Source organism: Liolophura sinensis, chromosome 9, assembly GCF_032854445.1.
Source record: "Liolophura sinensis isolate JHLJ2023 chromosome 9, CUHK_Ljap_v2, whole genome shotgun sequence".
NCBI lineage: Eukaryota > Metazoa > Mollusca > Polyplacophora > Chitonida > Chitonidae > Liolophura > Liolophura sinensis.
Genome location: NC_088303.1, coordinates 9,517,741 through 9,543,375, shown reverse-complemented (window position 1 = coordinate 9,543,375; position 25,635 = coordinate 9,517,741). Strand labels below are relative to the sequence as shown.

General features: G+C 40.8%; 1 protein-coding gene across 2 annotated transcripts; it reads right to left on the bottom strand.

Moving 5' to 3' along the window:
• Window positions 1-1,885: 1,885 nt before the first annotated feature.
• Window positions 1,886-20,776, bottom strand: LOC135475363 (solute carrier family 35 member E2B-like). Of its 2 annotated transcripts, none has more exons than XM_064755223.1 (6): window positions 20,394-20,776; window positions 10,759-10,894; window positions 9,995-10,243; window positions 7,534-7,587; window positions 5,022-5,222; window positions 1,886-3,832 (listed from the first exon to the last, which is right to left on the bottom strand). In XM_064755223.1, the coding sequence occupies exons 1-6, from the start codon at window positions 20,632-20,634 to the stop codon at window positions 3,622-3,624; spliced, it is 1,092 nt and encodes a 363-aa protein (XP_064611293.1). In that variant the 5' UTR covers window positions 20,635-20,776; the 3' UTR covers window positions 1,886-3,621. The 2 variants fall into 2 exon arrangements, with proteins under 2 accessions (XP_064611293.1, XP_064611294.1); XM_064755224.1 differs by lacking the exon at window positions 1,886-3,832 and adding an exon at window positions 4,239-4,783.
• Window positions 20,777-25,635: the final 4,859 nt, after the last annotated feature.

Genomic DNA, 25,635 nt, shown 5'->3' with positions numbered 1-25,635 from the left:
ATTCTCTGATAAAACCGTTGGAAATGCATAGATTGAAACTGCATCCGCATCCGTGTCATACACATGGCTCGATTACATGGAAAAGTTTGTTAATCTTTACTGTCACACAAACATGTACACGAACATCTTTCACTACCACTCAATGCCATTTCACACACTCTAAGACATATTGGAAACCCGGAAAATTTTAATAAAGATATATCCAAGAATGTACCAAAAATTGAGGCTTCGGATTAGGGTTAAATATTAATTAGGGTCAAGGAATAGTAGAGAGTCCAGACCATTCTGCCATCGTATTTCCACGTTTGATTTTTATGGCAGCTTTGGGAGGTATACTCATTTTGTTGGACCAGATAACAACGTCCGACATAAGAACAGTTGTAATCAAAGAGCAAATGAAACCCATATTTTGAATATCGAGAACTTACAACCAGCATAGTACAACATTTTAGGAACTGGTCTCATAACCTTCCTTTTCCAGCATCATTAAAAAACTGCTGACTGTTCCTCTTTATATGAATCCGCCTTCATATATTTTCTTAGCTGTAAGAATGGTTTGTGGTGAACGTTATTTTCAGAATAGGCCTTGATATTATTGACGTTGAAAGTCGATTTTGGTAGACGACTGGTAAAAAAAGGTCTGTTTTGACACCTAGGTTGTCAAATGTTCACAAATAGCTGAAATGCATAAATTTGGCCGAGGAACATATTGTATCAACTTTCCCACCATTCGCTTTGTATTCGTGAAGCGGGCAAAAGGCAAACCATTACCCATCTGACCAAGGCTCCAGCAAGTCATTCCCCCAACTGACCAAGGCTCTAGGAAACCATTACCCCGAATTGACCAAGGCTCCAGAAAGCCCATAAACCCTACTGACCAAGGCCCTGGTAAACCATTACCCCACTTGACCAAGGCTTTAGCCAAACCGTTACCCAAACTCACCAAGGCTCTAGCAAACCATTACTTCAACTCACCAAGTCTCTAGCAAACCATTACCCCGAACTGACCAAGGCTCCAGCAAACCATTAACCCCTACTGACCAAGGCTCTGGTAAACCATTACCCCACCTGACCAAGCCTTAGCAAACCATTACCCCAACTGACCAAGTCACTAGGAAACCATTGCCTCACCTAACCATGGCCGTAGCAAAGCATTACCCCCAACTGAACAAATGCTCTAACCAAACCATTACCCCATTTGACCAAGGTCTCTGGCAAACCGTTGCCCCAACTGACCAAGTCTCTGACCAAGTCTCTGGCAAACCAGTACCCCACTCGACCAAGTCTCTAGCAAATCATTACCCTACCTAAACAAGGCTTAGCAAAGCATTACCCCACCTAATAATGGCTCTAGCAAACCATTACCCCAACTGACCATGGTTTTTAGCAAAACATTACCTGAAATGACCAAGGCTCTACCACACCACTGCCCCAAATGACCGTGGCTCTAGCAAAATCATGACCCCCACTGACTATGGCTCTAGCAAACCATTACCCCAACTGACCAACTACCCTAGAGAACGGGCACCAAATCGCAATTCAGGTTTAAATAGTAAACAATGCGTTGATATCTCAACAATTCACATCGTCCCAGGCATCTTCTCAACAGTGAAATGTCCACACGGACTGTAGTGCAGAAACGTGATGCGATTATATCTCGAACACTCGTATGACAAGCGAGACATCACCAAAGATCGGTTTTGATTTTGAACTACTGTTGCCTGCCACTCTCTCACTCCTGGTGGACAACAATAGTTTGTTTCACTCTGACACTTATTTAACTATCTCTGAACTGTGCTAAACCGCTTAAACACGTTACGAATTGAAACATCACAAACATGGCAACGACGCATACCATCACTTGCTCTAGAATCATATGAATACATTAAGTTCTGTTTCCAATTTAAACACCTTACATGTTAACGACTAGCCATTATTACCAACATAAATTTGAAATATGCACGTTGCTTTTTAAAACTAGATGACCCCATATGAATACGATTTAAGCAGATAAATATGCCGTGGTGCTAACGCACCAAACAAAATACGTTTACATGCTTGTAAAGCAAAATGAAGTATACAACCGAGTTTAATAAGTATGAACCTGGCATAACACCTTCCTAAACAACCCAGTTTCCCCACATAAATCAGCAATCATGACAATCTTGGTCTGACGATTGGAATAGTTTCAAACATGCGCTTCTTAAGACATTTATTGCCGTTTATGGAAGCCAGGCATTGCAATATTCAATGTTTGAAACATATATGTGTTTTATTTTTGAACACTTCTTCGCACTTTTTGAAGAAAAATGTAATAGAATGCATATTTATTTCAATATTAAAGGAAAAATCAAGTACCACATTTGATAGCTTAAAATCAATGTTAATAATATATATTTATTCTATTTTTAAAGAAAATAATCATTGACGTATGTGGTTTTTGATATTGCCACGCTTTTTTATTATTACCGAAAACAAGGGTTCGAAAGTTTACATACACAAGTGCATCTGTTTATTTAAATGTAGAAAATATCGAGCTTTTTAAGCGATTGAATGATTAGGCATGGGAAAATATGAATGGGTGTCCCGGACCTACGCCATACACAAAATTTGTGATGTCACTCCCATACATTCCCTCGTTTTCAACCCCAGTTTTGCTTTCAGCTGTACAGATAAACCATTCACTGCACGTTACACAGGAAAACGAATGGAGGTCAAGAAAACATCCCTCTCATTACGTATAGAACAGTCTTTTTTTATGACGGTCTGAATTAAGGCTTGCGTCATGCGTGGCCATGTACTAAAAGCTCATAGTGTGCCACGCATCTGAGGAGTGTTGATAACATGTACGTTTTTAAGTCTTGCTATACGGATAAACATTTTATCAGTCTTTAACCGGTCGTGAAGGAGCCCAAGTGGACTGATTCTCTGTAGCCCTACTCTTAAACCTTTTCCTTACAAACATTTAAATGTTAAAATTCAGTTGATCGGCATGTAAAATATTGCCTGTTTTTTACACACCGCCACCTTTTTTTTAGATGAGTCTCAGCTGCTTTTATCTTTCTGGTTACAATGGATATATTTCTAAAAAAAAACACTCCTCCCTGTCGCGCCAAACGAAAGCAAGCCAAAAATTAAATTTAAATCTCTCGACGCCTGGTGTGTCGATTGCGCGAGAAGAGGAAGGGTGGGGGTGCGGGGCCGTCATCCAGACTGTCTGTCCCATTGAAGAATGTTGTACTCCCTAAACGCAGAGGATAGGCGTTGTCCGATTGGTTTCGATGCTTTTTCCCAGAAGATCGAAGGATTATTTTCAATATTGCATACTAACACACACTGATGGATTTCTTTTGCCCCATTTAATTCAATATTTTATGTTTCAAAAAGACTGTATAAACATATGTATGAAAATAATTGAACAAAAACTTCAATTTTCATTCAGTTACTGAATACATTTATCTTTAATAATAGCATAATGATATTTTTGTGTGTGTTAATATCACAACGTTTGGCTTGCCATAGCTGGTGCCATTTTTTCACATAAATCCATAAAACAATGGCTTCTGGCGTTTATTTTAAAATCGTAGGGGTTAGGACTGGTCAAGAAGAGACGGACGGAAGTTACACAAGTTTGTAAACTCCTCCACCCATTGATCTGGGATGTTCAGTCCTCCTTTTAAGGAAGATTCGATCTCCATGGCGAGCAAGGGTATAGAGAAACACACCACAGATTACCATCACAGATCCTACACCACTAAGAAAAGTCACAGGATTCCCAAAAATTAGCACCGAAGTCCATATAAGCACAGCCCGCTTGACGGTGTTGGCAACACTGAAACCGAAATTTTTGGCTTGTAAATAATTTCTCCAATTTTTATTTCATTGGGGACGCTACTTCACGACACCGCCACCGACTTTCCACATTTTCTCTTGTTATTACCACGTATTACCACATTATGGTAATGTGTTCTTGTATTATTACCACTTATTACCACATTATGGTAATGTGTTCTTGTATTATTACCACTTATTACCACGTATTACCACATTATGGTAATGTGTTCTTGTGGCAGGAAGAAAGATTTATTCAAACATAACATCTGTTAAATTTTCACACATTTAATCCCTAGCATTCAAAGAAAAGCGTTTAAATCTAAAATTCACGAGTGGTAATTACAAATTAAGAGAAAACAAACGAACTGAAGTGTTTTACCAAATCCTTCTATATTATACTTTAACTTTGGTGAAATATTCTCAGCTATGTACAGCAGAGACACAGTTCAACTGACTGCCCAGTGTCGTCATTCCACATGACGTGATATCTTCCATACAGCATTTATATTCAGTTACAGTTCAAAATAAAAGTATATACACTCGAAAAATTAATCTGTTAATTTTAAGACACAGTCTCTTGTCTGAGTGATGCTAGAATGTATTCTGCTATTGCAGCAGCTTGTTCTGTTAAATATAACACACATACTCATACCTTTTTCAAGATAAATATCCTATTCTACTAACACGATATTACATTGAATTGGACTGAATATTATGTTACTTTTTGTTATAACTAACAGATTAATTTTTGAGTGTATGCTTATTTAAGAATGCCTTTGGTCGATAACTCACTACAATTACATTTTTCTGGTAATATATTTATTTATCTGATTTGTGTCTTACTTCGTACTCAAGAATATTTCACTTATAAGACGGCGGCCAGCATTATGGTGGGAGGAAATCAGGCAGAGCCCGGCAGCCATTTTTCTGGTAAAATCAAAACCCAACGCTGCAATAACCAAAACATAAATTCTTAAAGATAGTTCTGGTATTTCTGTTAAATTCTCACAGAGTCTAATGATACTCATGTTGAAGTATTAACCATTCCAATGAATGGAAATACAAACTTTTAAACTAAACATGAATGGTATGAATGGTGTGAATGGTGTGAATGGTATGAATGGTGTGAATGGGTCACTATCACGAATGCAATGCAAATACCAGTACCAGACCAGCGATATACATACCTATGCGTCACTGGTGAAATAAAGTCCATCAGAATATAGGCTGACAGACTCTGACAATGAAAACATATACCGTCCAGTATTAACATCCCTGCCAAATGAGAGTCTAAAATTTTCATGGCCAAATTGTTCATGGTAAAGACAGCTAGTGGAAGTTGAACGGAGATGGAAGCGAGGCTTGTGTAGAATTGTAACTCCAATGGCCTATGAAGAGATACAAATTCAGAAAAAACGTCAGAACAAAAAGAACAGGAATATATGGCAATATTTAGTTGCACACACAGAAAACACACTTTGAAAAAAAAAAAACACAAATAAAATAACCGTTGATACACTTGCTTACATGAAAAGTTTCAAACGATCTTGACTAAAACAAAATCAAGCAAACAAAACAAAAAAAATAACAAACTATGATTTGTAAGGTTTCTGTTGGTGGTAGGTGTTTTTGTTACAATCTTGTAGGCGGGAAACACATCACAGTACAACTAAAACCATTCACGGACACCACCATCTTTGTAGTGCAGATGGATCCTGAGCCCTTCAGTGCCCACATGGTGGCCATATTGTACAGCCAGTATTCAGCTAATCTATACTGTCTGATGTTATAGCTATACAGAGGGTGCTGTGAAAGTAACGATGATCCTGAGCCCTTCAGTGCCTACATAGTGGCAATATTGTACAGCCAGAATTCAGCTAATCTATACTGCCTGATGTTATAGCTATACAGAGGGTGCGGTGAAAGTAACGATGATCCTGAGCTCTTCAGTGCCTACATGATGGGAATATTGTACAGCTAGTATTCAGCTAATCTATACTGCCTGATGCTATAGCTATACAGAGGGTACTGTGAAAGTAACGATGATCCTGAGCCCTTCAGTGCCCACATGATGGCAATATTGTACAGCTAGTATTCAGCTAATCTATACTGCCTGATGTTATAGCTATACAGAGGGTGCTGTGAAAGTAACGATGATCCTGAGCCCTTCAGTGCCCACATGATGGCAATATTGTACAGCTAGTATTCAGCTAATCTATAGTGTCTGATGTTATAGCTATACAGAGGGTGCTGTGAAAGTAACGATGATCCTGAGCCCTTCAGTGCCTACATAGTGGCAATATTGTACAGCCAGTATTCAGCTAATCTATACTGCCTGATGTTATAGCTATACAGAGGGTGCTGTGAAAGTAACGATGATCCTGAGCCTTTCAGTGCCCACATGATGGCAATATTGTACAGCTAGTATTCAGCTAATCTATACTGTCTGATGTTACAGCTATACAGAGGGTGCTGTGAAAGTAACGATGATCCTGAGCCCTTCAGTGCCCACATGATGGCAATATTGTACAGCTAGTATTCAGCTAATCTATACTGTCTGATGTTATAGCTATACAGAGGGTGCTGTGAAAGTAACGACGATCCTGAGCCCTTCAGTGCCCACATGATGGCAATATTGTACAGCCAGTATTCAGCTAATCTATACTGTCTGATGTTATAGCTATACAGAGGGTGCTGTGAAAGTAACGATGATCCTGAGCCCTTCAGTGCCTACATACTGGCAATATTGTACAGATAGTATTCAGCTAATCTATACTGTCTGATGTTATAGCTATTCAAAGGGTGCTGTGAAAGTAACGTGTGTGCAACAAATCCATTGACGTACTTTCTTAGCTCTTTGGTACTTTGTGTTTTGGGTATTGACCTTGTGATTATTAGCCTGGAGCCTCTAGATTGGTTGACGACTGGTATGCGAATGTTTGTTTCGATGCAGAGATTAACACCCCGAAAAAACATCAAGCTTTAACCTGCCTATTTTGTGTTCGGAGTTGTGTACTTTCTTCACAAAAGAATCGCAAGAGCTAAACTTGTGGCTTTACAAACTATAAATAATGGACATTCACTTATTTCCAGCGTAACTCATCTGAGAGTTTTCTCTTCTTTTATACGTTTCAACCGTCTTTCAAGGAGCTTCGCATATATTACGACACGAATATATGGGTTGACGTCGTTTTTTGAAAATGGCTACAATGGACAGTTATTCAGAGGTACAATATCTCATACTGAGCAGGTATTCCCAGCAATCGACTCGTTGTCCAAAAGTTCACATCTAACTGTTTGATAATTATTTTTGACCTATGAGTAAAGTAAAGCAAGCAGTTAAGAATCAAATCAAATCAGGTTTAGTGATCTGAGTCTTTGCACATCTTTTGGACATCCAGTTGACTTATTTGCAAAAGAAGTGTTTATGACTGGTGAAATGTGTAATCAAAAAGTCTCATTCCACTTTCACGAAACGCCCTCTTATGAAAACTCTCAAAATTTCCTTCACACCCCCACAACATAAGCATCTTCCCTCTAATCAACGTCCAGGAGTTCAGCTGTTCAACGAGTTACAATCGCTTCTCGTAAATGATTGGCTGATTCTATTCTGTAACGCCTAATTGAGGGAATGGTGCCGAGAATTTGTTAATCCGATTTAAACATACCAGGTAAAGGTATACTAGGTTTAACACTTACGTGTACTTGTAATTCTCCCCACTCATAAGACGCTTGGAAAATACGTTTTGAAAACTGAAAAAATAGAAATAGAAATAGAAATTTGTTATCATTTATTTTTTTGTGTGTGTTTTTATTTCCTTATAGCATCGGTATTTTGTTCACTGTTGTTTACTGGTCTACAGTTTAAAGTAAAATAGCAAAAGATTCTTGCTTAACACCAGATCAAGACTTTTTCATTTAAATGATGACAGTCACTTTTATGGGTAGAGGAGACCGGAGTGACCGACCAACACCACTAGGTGATGCACAAAAAGGCACATAATATTAGTGGAAATAGTAGTCTTCAACAAACGTTGGACTGCACAAACGGCCAGGCGAGATTCCTCAACCAAGGCCCCAGAAGCAATGGGTGCAGGCGAATCTTCAAATCCAAGGTCGGGTTTGATTTGTTTATTTATTTATTTATTTGATTGGTGTTTAACACCCTGCTCAAGAATATTTCACTTATACGACGGCGGTCAACATTATGGTGGCAGGAAAGCGGTCAGAGCTCGGTGGAAACCCACGACCATCCGCAGGTTGCTGCCAGACCTTCCCATGTACGACCGGAGTGGAAGCCAGCAAGAGATGGACTTGAACTCACAGCGACCGCATTGGTGAGAGGCTCTTGGGTCATTACGTAGTGCTTGCGTGCTAACCCCCTCGGCCACGGAGGCCCCAGGTCGAGTTTGAATTCGCACCTCATGAATATTAAATGCAGGATGGATAATGGCAGATAAAAAAAAGCCCTCGGTTTAGTTGATTGCGTGTTTTGGGTTTAGCATTATTCTCAGTGCTCGTTTTACAACGATGACCTCTTGTAACAGAACGGTTCCTGTTTCGATATATTTACAGTGCTGACCCACGGAACGCCACACTGAAGACATCATATAGGGCACCACACCCAATTTGATATACAGGGTGTCCCAGAAGTCGCGCACCATCCAGTTTGAGGTTGAATGCTAGAGCTACAGAGCGGTGTGTTGTCCCATCTCTTTCAAATATAAAAATCAATTCAACTCTTTCTTGTACTGTTAGTTTATTAGCCATAATTAACTCTGAAAGAGAGAAAAAAGATTAAAAATCAGTATTCATTCTGAAACACAGAAAACAAATGAAAACGAGGATGGTGGCGACTTCTGGAACCGCTCTTTTGTTTAGTGCTGCTTCACTGAGACTCCTTATCGAAAGCAAGTAGGCCGCCCGTCCGAGCCTTTATACTGATACGGGTCAACCAGTCGTTGCTCCATCCCCTTCATGCTGAACACCAAGTGAGGAAGTTACAACTTCCTCTTTTAAGGTCTTAGGTGTGACTCGACCCAGGACTGACCATGGGTCTACCGCTCCGGAAGCGCACGCTACCAACTGTACTACCGGGGCCGGTGCAAGGAATTAGAGGTATAATACAGATTTGGTTTATTCTTTTGCCCGGTGTTTAACGCTGACTTCTGCAACGACGGGTCACTCTCGTTACATTCGACAAATTTTGTTACATCATCATACCAGTCTCCAAATGTCTCATACTGATTCATCAGTATTATTGCTTGACATCTGCGGGACACAGCGCCATTCTCGGCACAAATTACAACTACAGATTTAAACCGTACCGAGGCCCTAAAATCATGCGGGAAACCCCACTGGAGTTACATTGCTGTCTCATTGGAGTTACATAGCGGCCCCATCGGAGTTTCATCGCGGTCCCATCGGAGTTCCATCGCGGTCCCATTGCAGTTCCATAAAGGTTCCACTGTAGTTCTATAGTGGTGCCATTGGAGTTACATAGTGGTCCCATAGGAGTCCCATCATGGTGCCACTGGAGTTTCAAAGTGGTCGCATCGGAGTTCCATAGCGGTCCCATTGGAGTTCCATAGTGGTTCCATTGAAGTCCCATCGTGTCTCATTGAAGTCCCGTCCTGGTCCCATTGAAGATCCATAGTGGTCGCATTGGACTTCCATAGTTGTCCCATTGAAGTTTTAATCGCTGTCAACTGGAGTCCCATCGCTGTCACACTGGAGTTCCAGCTAAGGTATGCCAGCATTTTGCGGGGTGGTCATGGGTTTCCTCCGGGCTGTGCCTAGTTTCCTCTCACCAAAATGCTGACTGCGGTCGTATAGGTGAAATATTCTTGCGTGAAGCGTTAAATACTAATCAAATAAATAAATGTTTTGACTGAACGACCGAATGAACTGATTGCTTAGAGATGAAATGCTTTAAAGGGGCTTGGAAGTTTACTATAGCTGTGGACTAATTCAGTCAGTAGATGTTTCAGTACACTTGATATTCAAAGTGGTTATTCATTCGCTGATGGTTAAAATGATTCATTAGCAAATCACGTACGTTACTCACACAGACTACGTTCTAACATATGTATGTAATCCAATTATCCAATAAAAATATCAGTACATATAGCTACGTATGATTATCTATGTGCCATCTCACCAGTCTGTGATGTTCGTTAGTAGAGCAGCCACGAACCCCAATGTGTTGATGCTGATCTCAAAGGCAGAGCAGAGTACTAGTCCAGTCATGATGGGTACGAGTGAGAGGAAGGTCCAGAGACTTGTGTACTCTCTCATCAGGAACCAAGAGATAAGCACTGTGAACACCGGAGCGGACCCCTTCACGGTCTCTGTGAACGATACAGCCACGAACTTCAGTGACACCAAACCTAGAAGCACTGTCATAATTCTGAAACAGAGACCCTAGATGTTAGCTGAAATGAAACCCTCATGAAAAATTACAATCTGAATTCTAAAGGCAGACACAAAATGAGTTGTGCACTAAATGCTGTACTGAAAAGCATGGTTAGAATGCAGAAGAAGATCATATATGTCGTCTTATCTGCAATGATTCTAATCTCCACAACAAAGAAAACGAGGGTGTGTGTGCGATGTCACAACTTTCGACATAATGGTCCGGCCTTACTGTCAGGACTATGATCGGGAGGATGTAAGCGTTAACTACAATGAAACACCACTGGGGTTTGGGAATAAACATTCCAAAGACCGAAGGTGTTAAGCACAATGAGAAAATATGTTCCGCTTACGGAGACGGGAAAGAATTTTTTTACCGATATTCGATCTACAATCCTTCGATACAGGCAGTGGATCGTCCATTAAGAAATCGTGTTGCAGTGATTCTATGATGGATCTGTTATGATGGATCCACATCAAAGATAAGCGACTTTTGTCCAACTCACTCACCTCATCCCACCTAGTAAACCCATGTTTCTCCAAAACCGTGGAGGACGCTCGCTTTTCTCATGTGATTTGAAAGTGCCGATCCCAAAGTAAATCTGACAGAAGCCCAGTACTGTTGTAGTGCATATCTGGGAAGTTCCTGTAAATAAAAACAGAATAATTATGTCAGAATTACCTCATCGAAAATTGTCCCATTAAAAGCTTCAGTGAAATTATCGACTTTCATCTATTTATTTATCTGACTGAAGTGAATTGAATACATGAGTATAGTTTTACGCCATGGAGATCAGGAATATGCTAGCTTTAATCATCGCAGCGAGTACAGAAACACAAATATGACAAAAACAACGGAAGGGACAAAACATATTTATCCTAGATTTCACAATGTATTCCTCGATACACGTTGGTCCAAAACTAGTTGTAGATTATCTAACACTTTACAATAGCGTTGTTTTGATTGTGGGATTCACACATGCATTCTGTAGTGTTGAGTGTAGCAGCTATAGTTGAAATTTCATTGGTGTTTTACGCCGCAATCTACGATATTTCACTGTAACGACGGCAGCCAGCAATATGGCGCAAGGATACCAAGCACTGCCCGGCGGTAACCTTCGACCACCCCACGCTGATGACAGATCTTCAGGCGTACAACCCGAGACAAAGCCAGCTTGAGCTGAACTCACAGCAACAGCACTGGTGGGAGGCTCATGGGTCTTTGTGCTGCACTACTACACGTGAAATCCACGCCCTCATCCCTACAGAAATATATGCATATACAACCTGTTAATCCACAAAGTCAAAACGACCTCGCAAATGACCTTGACCACAAAGTCAACAGTCATAATATTATGTCATTTGAGTGGGAAGCCTATTCACGAGCCCACTTGTAATGATATGTTCGTTTTTCCGTCCTAAGAGGATTGCTCCTCCTTGACTGTAATACATACGACACATGCGCTAGGCTCATCGTGTTCACATCGAGTTTACATTCTGTCTAAACATCCATCAATACATATACATTTATTTATTTCTTTTTTACCTTCTCGCATCTTTCTGGTAAAAACGGCGCAGTTTCACTTCTCAAGATCAGTAAAATGCCTTATATTTCAGCTAACCTGGAGTGTTCCTCGCAAAACCTTCACACAAGAAACTAGAAAGACCTTGAGGTACTAAGTTAAACAACACTTGCATGTAAAACGTTTCAGACTCGCCTCGAACTGGGTAGATTTTTCAGCTTGTTGTTCAAATCTACTTATATGTAAACAGTAGCCTGAGAGACCAAATTATAGTTTTAAACAAGTTTAAATGAAATTACCCTAACACATTTATGGACGCACATATAAAATGTAATATTAATAACGAGAACCTAACATGAATAATGAGGTTGAAAATGATATTCAAATATACCAATGATGCGGACACAGAGAGAAACAGTGTTGATTGATTTTCACTAGAGCGGACTTCCAGTGGCCCAGACTGAATAATGGAGCCTTATTCAAACAGCGCAAATGTCGCTCTTCACGCTCGCCTTTCATCACTGCCACCACTACAGAGCGGCTTGACATTTGGAGCCTGTGAGACACACGCAGACTTATTTAGGCTTAGCCTCACTACTGGATGGTATCCTCGCGCAAAACTATTTAATCGACATTTATCAATAAAATCGTGCCAGGTGTTGTTGGTTAAGATCACGCCGTACACATTTTTGATAAAGAGAATGCATGTGTATAAGGTATTTTTTACAAAGGTTGAGACAGATTTCTGACATCACTTCCCGCCTCATAACCGTGACCCCACAGGCCTCAGCGTTGTTCCAAATTTCTGCACAAAATTTATTGCTGGCCGCAGTGATGTAACGTGACATAAGAAAAGACGCTTGCGCTGTATCCAGTACGTAATGGACCCTATAAGTGCATAGTCAAATTTTTTGTAAGAAAATTACTGGAGTATTTTGTAAGAATCTGGCATCCAAAGTATCTAACACTTTATTTCGAAGTCCAACAGTAATTGCTGGTAAAGTAAATGCCTTAGATACTTTTTGTACATGAAAACAGATATATGTTTGTTTGGGATAAGGTTAACAGAGTGTTTGTAAATGTAAACTGGCTCCTTTTATGTCTGTTTTAGACATAAATTGAGAACGACAAAAAAATTCTTAGACATATCTCCTCGCTGCGAACGTCCGCGAAAAAAGGAGTATATAGGAAAAAGGTAATAAAATTTACTTGAAATGACTAACTTTTTATCTGTGTACGGCTAGATGTTCCTTGGGTTACAACAGCAACAGGAGAACTGTGGTGACAAACTGAGAGAAATGTGGTGACAAGCTGAGAGAACTGTGGTGACAAACTGAGAGAACTGTGGTGACAAACTGTGAGAACTGTGGGGACAAACTGAGAGAACTTTGGGGACAAACTGAGAGAACTGTGGTAACAAATTGTGAGAACTGTTGTGACAAACTGAGAGAACTGTGGTGACAACTCAAACAATTGTGGAGATTAACTCAGAGAAATGTGGTGACAAACTCATTCAGGCGCACCAGAGGTAGACTGCGTTTTCGTGACATGTTCCTTGTTCACGAAGAGAGGAAGAGGAACAACTTTGTAAATCTACTAAACAAATCTACTAAACAAATCTGATAAAACTGGGTAAGGAGACAAAATGTCAAACAGGCTGGTGTATAACAACAACTGTGTTCGAGGTAATTCATGGGTTACAGTAATTAGCTAAGAACTTGGTAGCGTTTGGATCGTCAGTCCCCTACTTCAGCATTTCATAATGACACCAGGATAATGCCATTATAACAGAGTACACATTTATATTCTCCAGTGAATGCTGTACCTGACTAAATGTCGGTATAATAACTGGGACCACCACTACCCTATAGGTTACACATGCGCATTTCGGACAAACTGCCTCCGAACTGAAGTAAGAAGGAGTACTGATTGGATAATACTGCCAGGTACACAGAGATACACTATAAATTTCTGCACTGTTATTTTTTATCTAGTTAAAATATATCAATTTTTTTTAAATTTTGAATAAAACTGAAAACTCCTTGCCCAGTGTTATTACCCACTCCCCAGGAGGTAACCAAGGTAACAAAGTGTTATGACTTCACTTCCAGCAACCACACCTGACAAAATGGTGGTCATGCTGTGTTGATTTCCTTGATATGTTCTAGACTAAACTTCAAGCTGCATGTGGAGGTATGTAATGGTGCCACGCGAAAGTTAGGAGATATAAATTTTTGAGGTTGAAGTTGACAAATTTACTACATAAACAGTAAGGAAAATCAATGAGCTGGTGTACCATATATAGCTATAACCTCTTGTTCGGAACTCAAGGTGTGATGACAAGTTTTATAATGCGGAAACTTGTAAAGTTCGGCACACATTACTCAGAGCTTAAGCCACGACTCAATTCAACTGAACTAGTCGAACGGAATTAATCCCAGTCGCTGATGGCCATACGACTTAAAGATTGACCAGCGTTCACGGACATGTAACGACAGGACAACTCCGTTGCGCTGTTATTTCGATATACAGAAGGGCTTAGGGCCGATGCAACGGTGGATTCTGGTCCAGTTGGTCTTAAAGCTCCAATTCATGGCGAGTTTAAGCTAATGTACTGATTAACCTTCCTTCTTCATGGTTTGAAAAGCATCATGAAATGATTCGCCTTAATTTATTGACATGTGTATATATATATATATATATATATATATATATATATATATATATATATATATATATATATACATATACTTTCTACATGAGAAAACCCGGTTTCTTTCCTCTATAATACTTGCCGCCGTCGTACGACGTAAAACATCAATCAAATGAAAACATAAAATACATGACAAATTCATAAAATACGTGAGAAAACACTCACAAACACATGACAATCACTCTGTCAACAAACATACAGTGATAAATTTAATTCCAGACAGCCAGACTGAAGGCCATACCAGCAACGAGTTTGAATCCACGCTGTACATAATTCTTGCAACAGCTTCATATAATGCACCTTTGGAGGTGCGCCCCCTTCCCATCGGCTCTCTTCAACAGATAATCTTGCGTTTGGCTTAAAAAAAGTTATAAGCTTTGAACTTTAGGCCAGTTTGTTTATCTGTGATATGGACACACGGAAGAATAACCACTGCTGCTATAGATTTCCGCTGAGCAGGGCAGAGATACTAATGAACATACATCTCCAGCTGTTCCTTATCAACATATCTTCTGATACGTCAGATGTAAAAATAATGCAGATCTACAGCAGGGATGTTAGTGTATGTGCTCTCAAGTGTGCAGATGTCAAGAACGATTCTCCCAAAGGAAAACCGCTGCATGTATAGTGGATAAGTCACTTACCTGAGTATAGCTAAACCATTTAGCCAAGATGCTCTTATTTATGTGATGACGTCACGTTTTGTGGAACGCTTTATGGGTGGTGTAGGAGATTTCTTTCATTGTTTGTATGTATGGAATTCAACGTTTGTATAACACAGGATGTGCAACATATTATCGAATATTAACTATTATCGAAACAGACGAAGTATGTACTGACCAATTTGTGTTAACGATAAGAGCGAAAAAAAAAACACTGACTGACCGCCAAAGCGAGCAACAATAAACCGTTGTCCACAGAGATCCATTTAAAACTGACAAGCTTTCCTCCCTTTTATTTCTCCTCCTCGCAAAATGGCGTGGATCTTGGCAAAAGTTTAATACTGCCAACTGTATTTGAACTTTACTTCAGTGTTGCAAACCGTTGGTGACGTGGTAATCTTGAGTTACCAGTCGTGAAAAAATCCACCTCATTGATTGGTTCCACCGAAAAATCAGCTTACCATGAGCTCGTACTAGAGAGTTTTTTTTTGAAAATTCGTTATTTTTCTTGTTACCACAAATAAACTAGTTCATGGTAATGAGTCAAATGCACCATTTTTACACCAATACGAACGGAACAATGTTGTACATGGTTGGTTGCATCAAGGCGTAATGACTTGTATGAGGAAAAGGGCGTTCCAATGTCTGATATCATCGCAGATTTCACCTGTTCTACAACACGCTATAACATGTAAAATATAACATTTGCAGACTACACGCAAAGCTAAGCAAAAGAAATCTTCCAGGTACTACATGTACCAAAAACTTGGGAATAATCACATTAAGATGGCCAGAGGATCAGGTCCATATACGCTTACTCTGGCACTGAAATTCAGGCTGCGATCATAAATGCAATAGACTAGAGTAGGTTTGTTGATTTATTTATCTGATTGATTATTGTCTGACGCAGTTCTCAAGAACTTGTCACCTAAACTACTAGTATATGGCTGCCAATTTTATATGGGCGAAAAATAAACACAAATGACGGGGGTAAAGCACCCATATTTTAGATGGCATATATAAATAGTTTCACCCGGACCAGAAAACTCTCCACGCACCAATATCTTCCGATGAAGCATAGTGGTTTTCTTCAGTTGCGATAGAATCCGCGCGCCCCACGAAGTCATAAAGAAATCCAGGGGACGCACAGATTGACACATCACAATTTGGGTCTTAGTTGCTTAAGGCACTAGGGATGTCCCACCCACAGTTTTGCCTTCCGTATATTACCGATTTCGTGAAAGTGCATGAGATGTATATTCTCAGTTTATAATGAAGGTTTCGCTTAGGTAAAAATCGCATATACATGTATGCACTATCTTACCGGGCCCGGGGAACATAGCAGTGTACCCATGTATTTGTGTCATTGCGCACTGTGTAACGTCATGTACAATAACTTTTGTTACTATTATTTATTTATTTATTCAATTATTTATTTAATTGATGTTTTACACCGTACTCGAGAATATTTCACTTATACGACAGCGGCCAGCATTATGGTTGGAGGAAACCGGCCTTAGCCCGGGGAAACCCACGATCATCTGCAGGTTGTTGCCAGACCTTCCCACGTACGCGCGGAGGGGAAGCCAGCGTGAGCTGGACTTGAACTGATACGACCGCTTTGGTGAGAGGCTCCTGGGTCAGTGTGCCGTGCTGGCGTCTGTAGGAAGACGTTCCCATGAGGCAATGAGGTATGCTATCATTGGGGCTGGGTTGTTGTTGGGGCTGGGACACTTTTGTAGTAAATGACTGAAATAATGATCATGGTTTGGTCTATTTAATTTCAAATTAAACAAATTTTGACTTAGCACTCAATATTTTACTTGTATGATGCGAACATTTTTATGTGAGTAAGAAACGGGAGTGCCCAAAAGGTAAAGCCAGTAAAAACTTTCCTGTTGCCATATATCTATATTTCTCGAAGGTCTTTGGTACCATTCATCATAACATTTTTATTGAATAAGCAATAAGTAAATTTTGTCGTCAAATACAGCACTTGATTATGGAGGATCCACACTGGGCTTAATTCTCTTTCTACTCTACATGAAACGATCTTTCCAATTCTGATGTGTTACAACCTATTTAATTTTCCAATTTACTGCCATGATAGGTCATGCAAATTGTAACAAACAATGTCAACTGATTTTATTTATAGTTGACCGTTATTTAACGCCATACTCGAGAATTTTTCCACAGGAATGGCCACAGCGTACTCGTTTGTCACTAAATGTTCCACATGAATGGCCACAGCGTACTCGTTTGTCACTAAATGTTCCACATGAATGGCCACAGCGTACTCGTTTATCACTAAATGTTCCACATGAATGGCCACAGCGTACTCGTTTGTCACTAAATGTTCCACAGGAATGGCCACAGCGTACTCGTTTGTCACTAAATGTTCCACATGAATGGCAACAGCGTACCCTTTTGTCACTAAATGTTCCACAGGAATGGCCACAGCGTACTCGTTTGTCACTAAATGTTCCACAGGAATGGCCACAGCGTACTCGTTTGTCACTAAATGTTCCACAGGAATGGCCACAGCGTACTCGTTTGTCACTAAATGTTCCACATGAATGGCAACAGCGTACCCTTTTGTCACTAAATGTTCCACATGAATGGCCACAGCGTACCCATTTGTCACTAAATGTTCCACATGAATGGTCACAGCGTACCCGTTTGTCACTAAATGTTCCACTCGTTTGTAATTTTTCCACATGAATGGCCACAACGTACTCGTTTGTCACTAAATGTTAACAATACTAATGTTGTTTGCTTATAAAACCTCGTAGCCCTGTTCGAGCATCAGTATAGACTTTAATCAATGGTACTAATATCGGATGTTTCTGCTAGTTTAAGATTTTATAGGTACCTTTTTTAAAGAGAAAATCAACTGCATTAATCATGTCGATTGCACTTGCAAAAAGGTTTAAATAACAATATTAAATTGGCACGAAACTAACAATTTTATACTACTATTCTTATTATCAATGTCTTATACCTATTTATTGTATACGTTAACATGATTTCGGGTAACAACCTTCCATCAATCAATTCTTTATTTATAGGTCATTAGCGTTGATAGCCTTGTCCACGATAAGTGGAAACATACATGTAAAGGTCATGGAAAAAGTCTTGACCTAAAACAATATTACATTTTCAGCTCTTTAATATTTGTTCATAAATAGATGAATCAGCTTGGAGGCATACCTTCATTGATTATTAGGTCTGCCAACGGCAAATGGGGTGTTCACAATCATACGTCACCAGATGTCATTGACTGACAGTACAGATTCGGTTTCCTGGGTTAAATCTTACAATAAATGTACCCTACCTAAAATTCAGCTTTGGAAAGGTGTAGCCAATCAGAATCCATTCTGCATCCCCTTAAAGTCCTAAACCCTAAGAGCGAATGGAACAATGTTTAGCCCTCCATCAAAGATATTCCATCGTTCTCTGAATACATCCACGTTGAAAAAAGGTCTTTTGCCTTTTACATGTTTTGGTACTGTACACAGATTTACCGTCATGCTGGGACAATGGGGGGAGGTGGGGGGAGGTGGGGGGAGGTGGGGAGGAGGGGTTACCGACGTTACTCCGTCGGTTAGCACGCTAGCGCAGCGTAATGACCCAGGAGTCTCTCACCAATGCAGTCGCTGTGACTTCAAGTCCAGCTCACGCTGGCTTCTCCTCCGGTCGTACGTGGGAAGGTCTGGCAACAACCTGCAGATGATCGTGGTTTCCTCGGGCTCTGGCCGGTTTCCTCCCACCATAATGCTGGCCGCCGTCGTATAAGTGAAATATTCTTGAGTACGGCGTAAAAGACCAATCAAATAAATAAAGAAATAAATACAAAGACAATGAAAAAACATTTTCTTTCATTGGTTAACATATTTCTAGCGTCACACATAGACTTTGAAAATTCATGAGATATAGACAAAGCTCTATGGAGGCTTTCAGTGCCTTAGGAATAATTTTAAAAGGGTAAAAACAATTAATGTATCCTTAGTTATTTCAGAAGAGGGGTAGAAATAGACCTCAAAGGTCAGAGCCATTTTGTTCTGATACGCCATGTCAGAGAAACCCGAAACACGACGTCTGATGACATTCTAACCCACGGACAGATTTGAGGTGACGTCAGCGGAAACAGGAAAAATCTCGGGTTGTCGAGATTATTGTTAGAAATTGTCAGACAAAATGGCGGTGCTTTCGATTTAGTCAATGTGCTCGATTTTGTTTACTTTGAACTGGATTATCTCGTTTAAACTTAAACAACATTACAAAAATAGTCATGCTTTAAAACTTGGTGTGGAATACATTATCGATATCTATACATACATCTGGTCTAGTGTTATCTTTTCTTTTAATGCTTTATATAACATAGGCGTAGACATGTTAGTGTTCAAAATATTCATGTGTACATGTATAGCACTGGTGTCTAAAAATATATGTATGTACGTCGTGTATGTATAATTCTGATAGGCCTACTTATTTTGTTGAATATATACAGATACTTATTTTGCTGAATAAATACTGATAATTTTTTCGGTAAATACCGATCTACCTAATTGCACGACATACTAACCCAAGACAAGAATGGTCTTATATCAAAGAATATAACAGAACCATGCCAGACCGCCTTTGAAAAATTATTGTCACGAAGGCATGGCGATAAATGAGAGCGAGGGAAGTTACAAAATCCCTATCCAAGACCGGGACTTGAACCGGCACCTCGTGCATTGAACACCTCACAAGTGAACCCCGTCCCGCTCCAGATTTAAATCTTACAGCTGGTTATATCTCATGCAATGAGATCACAAACAACGAGACTCGTGTTGACTTACGGCGTCCTGATGTTCTCAAATGACTTTATATGGGTAATAGCTCCTCATTCAATCAGGATCATTATGAAACTCAAAAGTCAACTGACCGTTTAACTAAACACAAACAATTAGAGGCTACGTAAAGAAGTTCAATATTTTTATTTTGATAGGCAAATATTGTCTTAATTTGTGAATGCCCTGAGTCAATATGATTATAGAGATTGTTAGATTCATCATTAGGCTGCTCTGTTAATCGACACAAGGCAATTGGCCAACTAGTGTTACAGGTCACGTTCCCTGAACTCAAAGCAAACGACATTTGTCTCCCATACAAGTAGCTGTATATATTTTTATAGACCCATAATAGGATACTGTATGCTTTCATCACTGTAAAATTGGGTTCCTCATTTCTGTGCATACTCACCGAGTAAGGTAGGATCTCCACCCAGAAATGATAGAATATACTTGTTGAGAAATAAAGTCCCAGCGCTAAACAGGTACCATATAATCAAAGCAGCAAAAGCTGCCACGTTAAACAGTGCACCCTTTCTCAGCGTCACGCTTGCCTCGCTCCCCGACAGGCCTGTGTTCTCCCGGCCGATGTCACGTCTCTCCCGGGCTGTTGTGCTCGCTTCGCCGGGGAAAGGCACAGTCGCATCATCCATGCTGATCTGTCACAAGAAGCTACCTAGAGCGTGTAGTACACCCAATATACCTATCCAACACCTACCAGTGACATCTGAGTAAGACAGAGTTATACACGCCCTAGAGCACCACATCATACTGAAGAATCCACAAAGTCGATCTTTTGCCCATCGCCATGTTTGTCAACTAAATCAAGCCATTCTAGACGCTAAGATCATCATTTATACTGCTTTAAGCTTAAGTAAATGCTCGTGTAAAAAAAGACGCCATTTTTACCGAAGGGAGGTAAGTATTACAGTAAATAAGCCTACTTCGCAAACGTTACGGACTTATGGCCAGAGTTTGTTATACTAGCTAATCCAATTCAAGGTAGTAGAAAGCCGTAACCACAACGTCAAAGCAGTCCGCACAAGGCCCGCTGTTCAAGCATGACCTACATACAACGTGTCCATTAGTTTTCATGCTCTTTATAGCGAGATATGGGTACTGACACACTTTAATATGCTTAAAAATATCTTTCAGTATCCGTCTTTGAGAAAAAGAAAAAAACGGACAAAGAGTTGTTATACATGTACTATACTATAGCAAATCCATTATAGTGAAAAATGTGAAGACTACATCGGGTAGAGCCTACATCGTGGGGTGTTCGCTGCCAATAAGACTACATTGTATAGTATATACGTCACAGAGACCTACTGTAACATTGATTCCGTGATTAATCGAGGTTTACATGACATTACATGTACTTATACATGTATAAATAATATGCACAAGACACTGATTCTGACCAGAGATTTCAAAACAGGAAAACAATATATCATTCGATAACCAGATAATGTGCAGTGCATCTACTGATGCCTCTTTTAGAAGTACTGGGCTCTCCCGCAGGTCTTAATTACTATATGCGGCAGGTTTTAGGCCTAATTTAATGAAATCATAGCTTACTGATAATTGCCACATTTGTCTTAAATATATGATTCAGTCATAAAAGCGAAGTCTTAGCTCACAGGCTAAGGATTCTGTTAAAACGATGTTAAAAATGTTAAACGCTGTAAAATAGCCGTGAGTACCAAAATCTTTAAACGCTTAAATGCACACACGCGCAATGTTGTGTGTAGGTTGTACCTGTAAATCGGTATTAAACAGTGTAGAAACGCATACTCTCAAAAAATAATCTGTTAAATTTAACAGAAATTCTGTTGTCTGAGTAAAGATTGAATGTGTTCTGTTATTGTTATTGTGCAGATTATTGCGTTATAGCAGAAATATTCATTAAATCAACACAAAGATTGTATTAGGCTAACATGATATTATGTTGAATATGACGGAGTATGTTATATTAACAGAATACATTCCAGCATCACTCAGACAACAGACTTAAAATTAACAGATTATTTTTTTCGGTGTTGTTCGCTGGTGTTTGGCTTCGGTGCTTGTGAGATACATGTAAGCCTAACGCTTTGCTTTACGAGCACAGCTAAATACAGAAACAGTGATGTGTTACACAAAGGAACACGTTTGTACGACAACGTTCGACTGATTAAGATTAGTTAGGATTTATGTACATCGCAGCTGATCCTCAAGCGTTGAGGCCCCGTAAGCCTCTACATTCATCCTCAAGCTTTGAGGCCCTGTAAGCCGCTACATTCATCCTCAAGCGTTGAGACCCCGTAAGCCGCTACATTCATCCTCAAGCGTTGAGACCCTGTAAGCCGCTACGCTCATCTTCAAACCGCTACGCTCATCCTCAAGCGTTGAGACCCTGTAAGCCGCTACGCTCATCTTCAAACCGCTACGCTCATCCTCAAGCGTTGAGACCCTGTAAGCCGCTACATTCATCCTCAAGCTTTGAGGCCCTGTAAGCCGCTACGCTCATCCTCAAGCGTTGAGACCATGTAAGCCGCTACGCTCATCTTCAAACCGCTACGCTCATCCTCAAGCGTTGAGACCCTGTAAGCCGCTACGCTCATCCTCAAGCGTTGAGACCCTGTAAGCCGATAGGCCTACGCTCATCCTCAAGCGTTGAGACCCCGTAAGCCGCTACATTCATCCTCAAGCGTTGAGACCCTGTAAGCCGCTACGCTCATCTTCAAACCGCTACGCTCATCCTCAAGCTTTGAGGCCCTGTAAGCCGCTACGCTCATCCTCAAGCGTTGAGACCATGTAAGCCGCTACGCTCATCTTCAAACCGCTACGCTCATCCTCAAGCGTTGAGACCCTGTAAGCCGCTACATTCATCCTCAAGCTTTGAGGCCCTGTAAGCCGCTACGCTCATCCTCAAGCGTTGAGACCATGTAAGCCGCTACGCTCATCTTCAAACCGCTACGCTCATCCTCAAGCGTTGAGACCCTGTAAGCCTCTACATTCATCCTCAAGCTTTGAGGCCCTGTAAGCCGCTACGCTCATCCTCAAGCGTTGAGACCATGTAAGCCGCTACGCTCATCTTCAAACCGCTACGCTCATCCTCAAGCGTTGAGACCATGTAAGCCGCTACGCTCATCTTCAAACCGCTACGCTCATCCTCAAGCGTTGAGACCCTGTAAGCCGCTACATTCATCCTCAAGCTTTGAGGCCCTGTAAGCCGCTACGCTCATCTTCAAGCGTTGAGACCATGTAAGCCGCTACGCTCATCTTCAAACCGCTACGCTCATCCTCAAGCGTTGAGACCCTGTAAGCCGCTACGCTCATCTTCAAACCGCTACGCTCATCCTCAAGCGTTGAGACCCTGTAAGCTGCTATGCTCATCCTCAAGCGTTGAGACCCAGTAAGCCGATAGGCCTACGCTCATTCTCAAGCGTTCAGACCCTGTAACTCGCTACCATCCTCAAACCTCCAGTTCATGTAATTCATTACGCTCGTCCTCCAACGTTGAGACACTCAACATTTTGTTTATGGGGCATGTAATTCTTAAAGAAAATGTTGGGTAGGATAAAATTTTCGCAGCCCATCACCTTACCCAAAGTTGAAAAAAAAATTCCAAGCTGGGCAGACGTTTGAGATGTTCGATTCGAAAGTTTATGCGGCTGGATTACTGTTGAAAGATGGTTTACCAGTCCTAGCTTTGACATTACATTTCGGGCAATTAGGGAATCGGGAAAGGTAGGATTTGAGGCGGTATTTGTTAGTGAAATTGTTCGCGTGGAAGTCTGTATGACCGAGGCTGTTATGGTAGGAACGTTCAACTTAGCTTTCCTAAAGTTGTATTAGATCCTGGAAAAGCGTGTACAGCAAAGCAACTGGGCGATACAATGACCTATTTTCGCTCACATATTTGCCACCGTAGATATGTGAGCATACGCGCTCCCGACACGAATTAAATACCCATGGAATAATGGAATTATAATTGTTTATAGTCGATGGGTAGGCATACCCGCTGCGAGTTGCAGTGGTGGGAACAACCTGCCGCTCAACACCGCGGAATGAACAAATCGAGCTAATCTTTATATTCACCGACAAAAATAAACAAGGCTTGAATTATATTGAATGGAAACAGTGATTGGTAACACATAGAAATGCCAGTTTAAATTTTGTCTGAGTTCCCATTACGGGCTTCAGGGTAGGGCATGCCGTCTGATATCACGTGAGCACAGCGGCAAGTAGGCGAGGACTGAAATGATCTGGAGGGCCGCCTTGTCGACTCGTAACCTTTGTAGGGCAAAGGCTAGCTGCTTCCTACAGTTCGTGTCACAGCCCGCTGTTTCAACCAAGCAAGTAACAAAACAACTTCTGCATTCCGGCAGTGAAAATCCGGACTTCTTTTCTTGTTTGTTTGGCTTTTGGTGGTTTTAGTAGGCATGGCTAAAGAGTCCTCGTAATCAAAGGGTGTTTTTGATGTAGTCCATATTTTCTCAATCTGTGGCATTTTAGGCCATGTATGTAACTTTACAGAACCCTGTGTTGTGTTACTGCAGTCGCAAAGCCACACTTGGGCATGGAATAACCTCAAAATTGGCTGTAAAAGTATAGCGATTGTCTCCTGTTGTCTGTGTTGCACACAAAGAGAAGCCTCACATGCTTACAGGGTGGAGTAGATTTTCTGATTTTTGATCACCAAATTCTACTGTTGTTCTTCAGTTTTCGACGTCTTAAACGATCAGGATCGATTAAGGGAACATGAAAGTAGTTATGTGCAGTTTGGAAGGCCCAACGCAGGGGTGTTCAGTCCTTATAAGCAGCTACGCTCATCCTCAAACGCTCAATTCATGTAAGCGGCTATACGCTAATCCTCATAATTATACGTCCAGTCCATATCAGCCCTGTTACAACCCTGTTTCAACTCTGTTTCAAACGTTTAGGCCCTGTTAGGCCGCTACTCTCATCCCCAATCTTCAAACGTTCCCTCCATATAAGCCGCTGCACTCATCCCCAAGCATTTCGACCCTGTAAGCCGCTATACTTATCCTCACACGCACAGACCATGTTAACCGCTGCGCTCAACCTTAAGCTTCAGACCATGGAAGCCACTACGTTCATCCTCAAGCGTTCAGTCCATGTGAGCCGCCGCGCTCATCCTCAAACGTTCCGACCATGTAAATTCGCAATGCACATCCTCAAAGGTTCAGGACCGAGTTTCACTAAGATGTACATGTGCGATAATCGCGCCTATATGACAATGCTACGGTAACAGTGAGGTACCGGTATTGTAAAAAAAACCAAATTTCGTACGGCGTTTTGTGAAACTTGGCCCAGACCATGGAAACCCCAATGCTCTTTCTCAAGTATTTAGATCATGTGAAACAGTATACTGTAAACAGAACCTAGCGGCTTACATGGACTGATTCTTTGATGATCAAAACTGCTTGTTTGAGTTATAAACACTAGGAATGTATAGTTCGTGGTACTTGAACCAATGGATTGTTGCAAATTTGTTTCCAATTTCTTGCGGTGCAGATTGTGATCTGTTGTGTGGACTTCCGTGGTTGTACATAGCTTGCACCTTTTCGACAAAGACAGAAGGCATGTGTTTCAGTTTCAATCCAAAAGCCGTCGGACATGCCAGCGGGGTGCCCAGGTGCCTCCCA

What these genes read in the sequence shown, in the direction of transcription:
- LOC135475363 (XM_064755223.1), bottom strand. Translation starts at nt 20,634, where the DNA reads ATGGATGATGCGACTGTGCCTTTCCCCGGCGAAGCGAGCACAACAGCC. An exon ending in TGGAGATCCTACCTTACTCG is followed by an intron (nt 10,895 to 20,393) that starts GTGAGTATGCAC and finishes TTTTATTTACAG; the next exon opens with GAACTTCCCAGATATGCACT. An exon ending in ATTTCACCAGTGACGCATAG is followed by an intron (nt 3,833 to 5,021) that starts GTATGTATATCG and finishes TTTCGGTTTCAG; the next exon opens with TGTTGCCAACACCGTCAAGC.